Here is a 13,590-nt window from a genome sequence, read left to right as displayed (position 1 = left end):
CTCTCTCTCTCTCTCTCTCTCTCTCTCTCTCTCTCGTATTACCATTCATACCTTGCCGTTAGCCCTCAAGCCAAATCCCTTTCTAAAATGTGAAATCACCCAGGCATTAATAAACCCTTACACTATTTCACTCCATTTGCATAAAAGTGAAAAAAGCATTCCTATAGTCCATTCCGCCGGGACTCGCCCTCCCTATGGAACACACTTCCCTTATTCTAAACAGATATTCAGCCACATATTCAGTCAATTCTCTCGGTAAACTTTACTGGGTACAGTCATTTTAGTTGCTATTCAGGGACTGAAACCTACTGGATTGATTATCATATTGGTGCCCGACGGCTTAAAAACAAAAAAAAGTAAGTGTATGATTTCGTGGGGATGAGAGAGAGAGAGAGAGAGAGAGAGAGCAGACGGGTTTGGCAAAAGAACAAACGACAAACAAACGATAACGTTGGGAACGATAGAGTGAGAGAGAGAGAGAGAGAATAAATAACACTCTGGTAATTATATCAAAAGTAAAACCGCATGACCGAATAATTTCACAAGTAAATAATCTTTTTCTAAACAATTAAAATTCAAAAAGTTCGTATTTTTGCAAAGCAGTTCTCCGGCAAATTCCGTCAGAATTCTTGAAAAATGAAAAATGAAATGAACGGAAAAGAGTAGAACAAGTTCTGTTTTGAAGCGTTCCAGGTTCGTGCAGTCAAATGTTATTTTTTAGCTTAAAAAAATGAACAGGGGGAATGTATTTTCAGTCATTTTCCCTTCATTTAGGAGCAGATAGCTAAGGGACAATGTAGGTAATATTATATCAATTTAATATTAGATATCACACTTGTATGATGTTTTAAAGTATTTCATGTTTATCAGAAGCAGTATCACGATGATAATATAACAACTAAAGTAATCAACAATAGTAAAAGGAAATAAGAGAAATAAGTTAAATGCACTAAGAATAATAGTAGAATAATAATAGAATAGATGACTCATGCTTCTTCTAATACAGCTACTATTACTCCTATTATTACTACTACTGCTGTTATTTTTAATGAACAAACGTTCTCATCGGATAATATCTAATACCATGAGCTTGCACAGAAAACGTCCACGGAACAGAATGCTAGTAAATAAGCAAAAGTTAAAAATTAAAGTCTTCTTGGACCTCTGCAAGCTCATAGGGCAGGCGCTGATCTGTTTCTTAGGCCGACAGCCAGCGGGGTACAGGTCCCAGTGCCTATGACACGGGGGCAGTGTGTCGTCAGGCCCGCTGTTTAACTCCCCAGACCGAGGGCTGGTACCTATCCTCCTACTGAACCTCTCGGGTTTTTTCGTACCGTTAGGTTGACTGGCTGCCGGATTTTTACAGTGGCGCAATCCGAGCCATTAGTGAGCGGCGGGATTTGAACCCCGGCATTCTCGACTGCTAGCCGGGAATCATACCACTACGCCACCACGGCGTAAAATAAGCAAAACTATAAATAAATAAATAAATAAATAAGTGGGTACGTGTTCTCCCTCAGGGAAGGTAATTCGTACATATTACTGACGAAGAATACACAGCTTCCTCACTAATACCACGACCATTACTGACTGCGCCTACTAATACCACAGCCTTCAGTGGTGATAATGCTACTAATGATAACAGATTCATAGGAGGGATAACTAGAGAATTTGTGTTGCCTCATGGAATAAATTTGGTAATACTTACATAAGAGAGATGACCGGAGAATATGTTCTGTCTCATGAAATAAATTCTGTCATTTTTGAATTTTTATTTTCCGTTTTGTTGTAACCGACGTTTATGAGTCAATGTTTCCACAGCCTGGTCCGTCAGTAAAAAAAAATAAGAGAGAGAGAGAGAGAGAGAGAGAGAGAGAGAGAGAGAGAGAGAGAGAGAGAGGCAGGAAAAAATACTGGGGAAATTACTGTCGTGTAAGTTACTTTTTCCTGAACGGGAATTCCCTGGTTTGAGAGAGACTGTGTAAACATTTTTTGTTAGATTTTTTTTTTATTTTTTGGTTTCGACGAAAAAGTCTTGACCAGAGCAAAGCAGAGATTAAACATAAGTTTAGGTGAGATTTAAAAAACTTTAAAAGAGACTTAATCTGGATTTACGATAAGTTTAACGGGGAGTTGTGAGAAATTTAATACAGATTTTTACCGATATTTGACTAAATGACAGCAAATATCTATGCAATTAATCGCTTATAAAGATTAATTTTATAAAGAAAACGAATGCAATTAAAAGCTAAGTATGAGTGTGGTAGAGCTACAAGGCAAAAGTAGATTATGATTAAATTGTCAGTTTGTTTTATTCAGTTTTTCTTTTCTAATGACTGATCTCTTCTTTGTGTATTTTCTGTTACCTTCTCTCACTGCTTCCAAACGAACACCACATTCTTTGGAAGCTTGAATTTCTGGTCAATGGCCCCTGTGGGTTTGCTCCATGTGAATAGGATTCATCTTCTGAATAATAATAATAATAATAATAATAATAATTATAATAATAATAATAATAATAATAATAATAATAATAATAATAATAATAATAATAATAATAATAAACAAGTAAAATATGCGCCAAAGTTTCTTCTGTGCAATCGAGTTTTCTGTACAGCGTAAAATCAAGGCCACCGAAAATAGATGTCTTTAGGTGGTCTCAGTATAATGCTGTATGAGCCGCGGCCCATGAGGCTTTAACCACGGCCCAGTGTTGGCCTGTCCTATATAGTTGTCAGACGCACAATTATGGCTAACTTTAACCTTAAATAAAATAAAAGCTACTGAGGCTAGAGGGCTGCAATTTGTTATGCTTGATGATTTGAGGGTGGATGATCAACATACCAATTTGCAGCCCTCTACCCTTAGTAGTTTTTAAGATCTGAAGGCGGACAGAAAAAGTGCGGACAGAAAAAGTGCGGACGGATAAAACAAAGCCGGCACAATAGTTTTCTTCTACAGAAAACTAAAGAGCAAAGGTAGAAGTTGTAACGATAAGGTGTCCCTCATTTGCCATGGAAACTGCTATATTGAAAAATATATAAGTTCAGATTAACTTGTAGCAGGGCAGCAGATAAAACTGTATATTCTGCAAAAGGCTGTTTTCCCTAAGAGGTTATAATTATCTTCACAAAGACTGAGCGATAAAATCCAAGAATCTAAACCAGCGAATTACGAGGTAAAACTAACGAAGTTAATATTAACAGGATCGAAGTGCACACGCTAACGAAGTTACGAGTGACGCCAACAAAGATAGTGTGAAATCCTTCAAATGCTAAATGGAACTCGCAGTTTATACTTTATGCAATTGCAAAGACACCTTTTCAGTAACACGTCAATACGTCAGGCATTCAACGGCCCTTCCTTTTTATTCAAACAGTCCTTTCATTCCACAGATTCAAAAGGTGTGGTACACCTTAAATACACTCGTTTACGCTTTAATATCACTGAATAACTTTCTGTAAAGTAAATATGATTCAAGTTGGTAAGGATGGTGCGTTTGTTCATAATTCATGGAAGAATACAAAACAAAAGGAATTATAATATATAAAAGACTGGGTAGCGTTGTCCCATTCATCTTTTTGCTAACCACCTGCTCACCTTCAAATACAGATCTCACTTTGGCTCTTTCACACCTTCTAAAGGTGCAGGAAGCGAGGTCTGTGATTTTATAGTGCATAAAAATTAATTGACTTCAACCGCTTTATTTTATTTTTCATTCTTTAACAACAAAAAAAATATTACCAAAAGATTATTTCAGCTTTATTCAAGCGCTTGCTTGCTGGCTAACGATGTCCTCCGAGATGCCGATTACATTGCTTTACAATGCAAATGTATTCTTTTCCTTGAAAACTTTCTAGGATAAGAACTTTATACAAAATCTATGAGACTGGGGAGTTTGGAGCATGGGCCTTTCTCTCTCTCTCTCTCTCTCTCTCTCTCTCTCTCTCTCTCTCTCTTTACACACACACACACACACACACACACACGCATATATATATATATGTATTTATACATACATACATACATACATACATACATACATACATACATACATACATACACACACACACACACATATATATATATATATATATATATATATATATATATATATATATATATAATATAGATTCTCACCCTTTTTATCTCTACAGTTTAAATGAATTTTGCCTCTGTCTGTCTTTCTTTCTGTCAGTGTCTGTCTAACGGTCTTCCTTTTTATAAATTTTCAAAAGAAAACTCTCTCTCTCTCTCTCTCTCTCTCTCTCTCTCTCTCTATATAAAATGTAAATTCTCACTCATTCTACCTCGACAGATTAAACAAATTCTGTCCCTTTCTGTCTTTCCGTTTGTCTGTATTTCTTGGCGTTTTCCTCTTTATGAGTTTCCAACGAATTCTCTCTCTCTCTCTCTCTCTCTCTCTCTCTCTCTCTCTCTCTCTCTCTCTCTCTCTCTCTCTCCACCCTTCCTCTTAGTCTTGCTTTTCAGCGAATTTCCCAAGGGAGGTGTTGTTGTGGGGGCGATAACAGCGCTGTAGAGAATGGAAAAGTGAGTCGTCGAGGCTGGAGGCAAAAAAAAAAAGAAAAAAAGAGAAAATAAAAAGAGAAAAATAAAAATGAAGGCACGTAAAAGAGAGGAGGTTAAAGGACACGCATACAGGATAAAAGGAAGAAAGGATAATGTGCTTAGAACATGGAAAAAATAGCCAAAAATGAAAATGAAGGAAAAAAGAATAAGTAACGTTTTAAACTTTTACATGGAACCCAAGAGATTAAATGAAGAATGGAAAAGGATTTAAATTTCCCATGAATAATGGAGGAGAGAGAAGTCGTATGTCGAGGACATTAAAAGAAATAAAAAAAAAATTAAATGAAAAAAATAATGTAATATATGCTACTGAATAAATGAGCATGAAACTGAAGCCTGTGATTTAAAACTACGATTTAATGCCTAATTAACTAAAAAATAGACTATTTTCAATGCTATTATTAACGGTAATTTGGGAAAGTTTAATAATTTGATGTCAATTTGGGCTGGATTATGTGCCTAGTGTTTTTGCGTGTATATGCGTATGAGTGTGTGTGTTTATGTATGTGAGAGAGAGAGAGAGAGAGAGAGAGAGAGAGAGTTATCCTTAGTTATCAAGGAAGGCCTAATTGAAGATTTTGTCTAGAGAGAGAGAGAGAGAGAGAGAGAGAGAGAGAGAGAGAGAGAGAGAGAGAGTTATCCTTAGTTATCAAGGAAGACCTAATTAAAGATTTTGTCGAAAGACTTTTCGTTCTCCGGATGCTCGTTTGTGAGAGTCTTCGGGAAATTGGGCAGACAATAGTTTATCAGCTGATACTTAATTGGGCGGATGCTTCGATCTTTCTCTTCAAATGTATATATATTCTTATTTACTATCATTCTATTATTATCAGTGCGTGCATATTAGGAGACAAGGCTCTATTCTCGCTCAGCTAGTGTCATTACATTGTGTGTGACATCAGTCTAAAGCCTCAACTATACTTTTGTCCAAAGTAAATATTTATGTTTACACGCATTCTGTGTTATCATTATCATCAATACCAGTCTAAAGCCTCAATTATACTTTTGTCCAAAGTGAATATTTATGTTTACACGCATTCTGTGTTATCATTATCATCAATATCAGTCTAAAGCCTCAATTATACTTTTGTCCAAAGTGAATATTTATGTTTACACGCATTCTGTGTTATCATTATCATCAATATCAGTCTAAAGCCTCAATTATACTTTTGTCCAAAGTGAATATTTATGTTTACAAGCATTCTGTGCTATCATTATCATCAATATCAGTCTAAAGCCTCAATTATACTTTTGTCCAAAGTAAATATTTATGTTTACATGCATTCTGTGCTATCATTATCATCAATATCAGTCTAAAGCCTCAATTATACTTTTGTCCAAAGTAAATATTTATGTTTACATGCATTCTGTGTTATCATTATCATCAATATCAGTCTAAAGCCTCAATTATACTTTTGTCCAAAGTGAATATTTATGTTTACACGCATTCTGTTATCATTATCATCAATATCAGTCTAAAGCCTCAATTATACTTTTGTCCAAAGTAAATATTTATGTTTACATGCATTCTGTGTTATCATTATCATCAATATCAGTCTAAAACCTCAATTATACTTTTGTCCAAAGTAAATATTTATGTTTACACGCATTCTGTTATCATTATCATCAATATCAGTCTAAAGCTCAATTATACTTTTGTCCAAAGTAAATATTTATGTTTACATGCATTCAAAGTATATTATCATCAATATCAGTCTAAAGCCTCAATTATACTTTTGTCCAAAAATAAATATTTATGTTTACGCATTCTGTTATCATTATCATCAATATCAGTCTAAAGCCTCAATTATACTTTGTCCAAAGTAAATATTTATGTTTACATGCATTCTGTGTTATCATTATCATCAATATCAGTCTAAAACCTCAATTATACTTTTGTCCAAAGTGAATATTTATGCTTACATGCATTCTGTGTTATCATTATCATCAATATCAGTCTAAAGCCTCAATTATACTTTTGTCCAAAGTAAATATTTATGTTTACATGCATTCTGTGTTATCATTGTCATCAACATCATATGCCTTTTACTCTTATGCTGATCCATGTCATCCGTCACCCACAATTGCTCATTCTAATAATCTTTTGGCTTATCAGTAACAGCATCATCCTTTTCACTCTGTTCTCATTCATTTTCGTTGGCCCAAACCATTTTCTTGAATTCTAATTTTTCCTTAAAATTCCTTTTCCGTCCTCTCGGCCTGTTTTCCAGCCGTTGTCTCTTGCCAATGTCTTTTAAGATAATTTCCTTCATAACAAATCGAAATTCAAAGGTCAGTATTTCCCTCAGTAACCATTTCATGGCTGAAATGATCGTTGAGGATGATGTTTGCCATTCTGTCCAACCATTTAATTCATAGTCTCACAGGAGATTTCTTTTACACTACAGTATAGAACAATAACAGGTATGAAAAGCCATGTAAGCTATTTTTTTTTTTGGAAAGCTTTATATTAACTTATGTAAGAGGGATTCGTCGGAAGAATTAACTACGTTGATGGCTATGTTGTTAATCACGTAAACGGCCTAACTATCAAGAGTCTAAGCTGCAGATAACTACATCTTTATTAGAATACTAAAGAGTATAATTCAGTATGAAAACGAGCCAGTTCTGCTACGTCTGACGTTGTGCAAGACGCTAACTACCAAAAATATATTGGCAAGGGGCACTTTCAGTTATGTATTACCAGAGTCCAGTGTTGTTGAACACGAGTTGCCAAGTAATATTTTCGAGCAGTTTTAGAGCACCTTCTGTTCTAAAAGAGTTCCCAACTGAGATTTTCGTTATGTTATCTTTACTTTGCCAGCACACCAGACTGTCGTGTAAAGATCTGCCGAACTCATTGAACTTTTATGCTCCCTATATATTCAAAGTTATGCATATTTGAGAAAAACTGTAATTATTCAGAGAAATGATTACTTTTTAGTTTTCTGAAAAGAAAACTATTGTGCCGGCTCTGTCTGTACGTCCGCACTTTTTTCTGTCTGCACTTTTTCTGTTCACCCTCAAGTCTTAAAAACTTCTGAGGTTAGAGGGCTGCAAATTGGTATGTTGATCATCCACCCTCGAATCATCAAACGTACCAAATTGCAGTCATCTAACCTCAGTAATTTTTATTTTATTTAAGGTTAAAGTTAACCTTAATCGTGCCTCTGGCACCGCAACAACACAGGCCACCACGGCCAGCTGAGAGCTTTGTGGCATTATACTGAGACTACCGAAAGATAAATCTACTTTCGGTGGCCCCGCTCTTGATTGTACGCTGTACAGAAAACTCGATTGCCCGGAAGTTTCTTCGGCGCAATTTCTACTTAATAAAGGTTATTATGAGCATACGCAAATGAAGTACATAGGTTCAAATTCACGTTATGACAGTCTTTTCATCTTCAACTTGTAGCGCAACTGAAATATAATCAATATTCGTCAACGTTAAGTAGCAAGAAAGGACTCTTTAGCAAAGCTACTCAAACTAATTTATCAGCCACAACAACTTTACAAACTCAGAGAAAATAATTCCAAAACGTAACGAGAATAAAAAACAAAGACGGAAAGATTTACTGGAGATTTTGTTTCATTATTCGTTCTGAATCTTTCTTTTTAGGAGGAAAAGTACTGTGCTCATTTCATCCGGAATAAATGAAGTCGAACGAGAGAATCGACACTGACATATAAGAGGCCTAGTGGCCGCTGTTGTATCCTCTTTCTTATTCCTTGTTTTTTTTTATTTCATTGCTTTTCTTCTTTGCTTCCAGATGCACGAATCATCGGTGTCTTGGCACTCCCAGGAGAGGAGGTGGAATGTTGAAAAGAGCATGAAGACACTGTATTTGTCTCCAAGAAATTATGAAAATATACGCACGCGCATGCGCAAAGTACAAAAACACGCGTACATTCATGTACATATACTGTACATATACATATAAATATACATGTACTTACACAGGTATGTACATGTACACACACACGCACACAATATATATATATATGTATATATATATACATACATACATACATACATACATACATACATACATACATACATACATACATACATACATACATACATACATACATATATATATATATGTATATATATATATATATATATATATATATATATATATATATATATATATATATATATATATATATATATATGTACGTCTGTGAATTACGTTTGTATACCTGCGTTCTTCACCAGACTCATACCAGCAAAGTGAGTAACAAAAGCACGCTGATGTAAATCTAAAAATAATACCACGTTCATTTTTTGAATATTCATAACCAGGTCAGACTGTATTTTTTTTTTTTAGAATCGTTCGCTACATAAACGTTATTAGCGTTTAGCTTTGCAAGAGCTATGCATATATTAGCATAAACGCTGGACATGATCACGGCTAATCCGAAATTCTCATGATATCAACATTCGTTCGAGCTGGAACAATGCGAATCCGGCAAAACAAAATTTTTTTTTGTGTAACCTCGCGCATAGAGGCTTTAGATAAAAAAATATTCAGAGTTTTCAAATATTTTTCCAAAGTGGAAATCGTCATTCTGGGAGGTAAATGTTTGGGTCATGCACTCGAGTTTGCTGTTGAATTGGACAGCTGACTTTGTTTAGAATGCACATGAATGTAGCATTATCATTTATATCATTATGAATATAATCATTACTATTATCATTAATAGAAAACTGTTAGGTAATCGCAAATGACACAATGTTATACAAATTCCAATTAAGGGTAACTAGACCAGATTTTATGCCTCTGTACTATTTCGCAAAATAAGTCAAATGACATGACTGGTTAATAGCCATGAAATTACTAGTGGTTCTTGAGTTATACTACTGTTTATGTTTACATTCTAAGTGAACCCTTACATTAAATTTTCTCAAGTAAAGTACAGTTAGAGGAATATTTCAGAACCTTGAAATTATGTAATTTTTTATGGGTATTACTTGAAAAGTGACGAAATGAGTCCATCTTTTTGTGATAGTGTTTTTTGGTTTTAACTTTTAAATCTTTTTCGTTAAGGTGTTATGGGTAAACAGGTTATATTTGTTTACTAATTACTTTGTGAAATAATACACCCACACATTAAAAAAACACACCACATACACACAAACATATATATACACTGACATGGAAGAAGGACATATATAAACAAATAGCAATATTGTGAAATTTGCGTATCCAATCAATCAATCAATAAATCACACAGTCAGTTAATGAATAAAAAAAAACTGATAAGCAAGCGAACGGACAAATAAACAAATAACCTTATATTGAAGATATGCTTCAGCAATGTAATGAATGACATCAAATCGTTTCCAAGCTAAAATTTCTATTAATATCATATGGAACTCTGTGATATGTTGAAGACGACGTCTAACCTCAAATGAATGCTGCAAGTTATCAGGCATTGATCTGAGGATGAGATAAGCAGAATTATGCCCTATATACATTCCTGGGTCTTACCATATGGTTCAATTTAGTGAAGGGTGGCGAACAAATATAACTTTCATTAATCAAATGTATTTGCTAGAAGGATTAGGATGTCATTTCATATATTGCTCCTTAGCAGTTTTAGTTTTTTCAATGGATTTTTGCCTTCTATATTCACAAATGCACACACACAAATGTGTGTATATATATACATATATATACATACATACATACATACATACATACATACATATACATATATATATATACATGCATGCATACGTATACACACACATATATATCATATAATATATATATATATATATACATATATATATATATATATATATATATATATATATATATATATATATATATATATATATATATATATATATATATATATATATATATATATATATATATATATATACTCATAGTTTATTGCTAATGCCGACGTTTCACAACTACATTGTTGCATTTTCAAGGCTGAAATACAGCGAATTGACTCTCAATGATTATTCATAAAAACATTTATTATAACAACTAATTTAAAACACCACAGTATTATCTCATTTAAAATGTTAATAAACCATCATTTGTACCGAGTGCCTTTCCCTGGACGCCTACGAGTATGATTTTGAGAGCTGCAGCTCTGGTGTTGAGTATATATATATATATATATATATATATATATATATATATATATATATATATATATATATATATATATATATATATATATACATACACAGTATGTTATGTGTATGTATATTTACATGTCAAACATTATGAATCTTTGCACCAGCAAAAATTTAACTGTCTCATATGAAATTATTTCACCTTCTAAGGAGGAAACTGCATCAGCATATAAATAGCATAAAGATTTCAGATCTCTCACCAAAATGAAATGACATCAGGAGATTTCCCGTACCTGAATGGAATGAATGAATTTTCAAGGAAAAAGCCGTTTAAGTTTAGGGCCCACGCCTCCAAATTTTATTCAAGGGAATTGTACATTACGTTGAATGCAAAATAACCCAACGACTTCTTATTCTACTGAGCTTCTATCCGCTTTTAACTACACAGAAGAAATGGGTTGTACTGAAGAGCACGAGAACATGATACACTCTACGGAGATACCATCCAAAATTCATTTACTCGCCTTCAACGCCTTCGAGTAATCGGAAATGTCTTATTGTTCTTCATCATATAATCAAATTTGTATACACATATTCACATGAACATATACATGTATATACAAATACATATATATATACATGTTACATATGTATATATACTTACGTTTGTATGTATGTATGTACGTATGTATATATATATATATATATATGTATGGATACGGTTACAAATTTGATAAGAAAGAAAAAAAAAGATTTCCGCTTACTCGAAGGGCCTGAAGTTAAGTAAATGAAATATGGATGATAATTCCGTAGGGGTTTCTCAGATAGGCCAGTTTTTTATGGGTGGTAAGAATCAAATGGAAAATACTGTGTACCTTTTAGTGAATAGTAAAGTTCGTTTAAGGTAAAATAAAAGATACTTCGCCATAGTCGTAGACCTTCTAGCTTTACGATAAACTTTTCAGTACTTAGAGCACAAGAAGGAGAATAAAACATGAAAATGAAATGCGCCACACTCATGCTTCTTATTACCGAACCCAGTCCACAGACCATTACTGTTTAAGAAACCGTCTCTGCAAAGTACTTTTAAGAATACTTGAAATTTAATATCTTTTCAAATGAACTAAGGATCCCGCTGTTTCATGAGCCGCCTTATGACACACTTCCTCACTCGAAAAGGATCAGCAGCTCCGGAGAAATCCCGAGTTATAAATGATGCTTTAACGACGAAGCGATGGAGGCGCAACCTAGGCCATTCATAACTCCCTCAAATTCATAACTACAGACAGTCAGGAAGCGAGACCTTCATAAATATGGCGGATAAAGGCTTTAAACGCAGTCCCTCTGATCTTCATAAATGACCCAGAGATAGTTATAAAGATAAGAGGTAAACCTTACAGAGTTAATAAATCAAAGATTTGTCATCCGAGTAGATTCATTCGAAATGAACGATAACTTCCCGCTGAATTGTACGATGGCATTATTGCAAAGGTACATAACCGAAATTACCTTTGAACTGAAGTTGATTATAGGAATGTCATATGAGCTTACTTGACTGAATTGAGATTTATGTTTTGTCTCGTAATAGACCTTCAATAATACTCTGATATTTGCTAAAAAAGATGACTATAGTTCCACATGACTCCTATATAAATATTAGAAGAATAGTTTGTATATATATTTATATACATATATTTATATATGTATATATATATATATATATATATATATATATATATATATAAATGTATATATATATATATATATATATATATATATATATATATATATATATATATATATATATATATATATATATATATATATATATATAAGAATGTGTTTCCAGGACATATATGAAGTCGATATAATTATACAATTGAAATCATTAAGTATGTTATTATGTTTAATGCTATCCAAATTACGCCCTGTACTTAAGTCACGATAAAAATAGCATTGAAGTTTCATCATTAAATTTCCGAAAGTCACCTTTGTACATTTACTGATATTTAGTTTTCCTTTTCACGTTGCCTCTTAAAAGGCACTTTTGTAAATACTTATATAGATATTTGACCTGCACTTGTTTTATACTTTAGACTGACTTTGTCCAAGAGTAAATTACAAACATGAAATTCTCTGTTTTAAATTTTTTTTCCTCATTCTGTGTCAAAAGCTAACGAAAGCATGACACTAATTGAAAACGACACTAAGAGCTGCTGATTTTTATTTGATCTACCCACTCAGAAGAAGAAGAAGAAGAAGAAGAAGAAGAAGAAGAAGAAGAAGAAGAAGAAGAAGAAGAAGAAGAAGAAGAAGAAGGAAGAGCGTTCCACCTCAGAACGAAAGGGAGGATATATAACGAAAGAAATAGATGGGACAAGAAGAAGAAGAAGAAGAAGAAGAAGAAGAAGAAGAAGAAGAAGAAGAAGAAGAAGAAGAAGGAAGAGCGTTCCACCTCAGAACGAAAGGGAGGATATATAACGAAAGAAATAGATGGGACAAGAAGAAGAAGAAGAAGAAGAAGAAGAAGAAGAAGAAGAAGAAGAAGACAGAAAGGATAATAAAAAAAAGTAAGAAAGACGGGTAAAAGCAGGAAGTGAGGGCAAACTAAAACAAACACAAGAGTCACTGAAAGTGTTGCACAAGCGGTTGAAAGGGGAGGGGCGGGAAATTTACGTAGCGTAGGCTGGATTTATCGTTATTGCCGGGATTGTATATATTGGGAGATATAGGGAGATAGAGGGCGAGGCATTCAATTTACAAAGCATCTCAGTCCCCACCCCTAAAAAAAAGCATGTACAAAGCAGGTATGGTAAAAAAGTTAAACTCTTTCTTTTTTCTTCCTGTTGGATGTTTCTGTCCCCAAATAGAACGAGTCTCAAACCTCGTTTTCCCCC

The 13,590-nt window shown here is 33.7% G+C and overlaps 1 protein-coding gene across 1 annotated transcript in view; it reads left to right on the top strand.

Moving 5' to 3' along the window:
* LOC136842764 (uncharacterized) overlaps positions 1 to 13,174 on the top strand; it is a 35,988-nt gene extending 22,814 nt beyond the window's left edge. The window contains exon 4 of the mRNA XM_067110558.1: positions 12,938 to 13,174. Coding sequence (XP_066966659.1) covers positions 12,938 to 13,174 — 237 coding nt within the window. The remainder of the gene's footprint in view (positions 1 to 12,937) is intronic.
* The last annotated feature ends 416 nt before the right edge of the window (positions 13,175 to 13,590 follow it).

Source organism: Macrobrachium rosenbergii, chromosome 2, assembly GCF_040412425.1.
Source record: "Macrobrachium rosenbergii isolate ZJJX-2024 chromosome 2, ASM4041242v1, whole genome shotgun sequence".
Classification (NCBI taxonomy): Eukaryota; Metazoa; Arthropoda; class Malacostraca; order Decapoda; family Palaemonidae; genus Macrobrachium; species Macrobrachium rosenbergii.
Note: the sequence above shows the minus strand (reverse complement) of the source record. Positions and strands in the feature narration are given on the sequence as shown.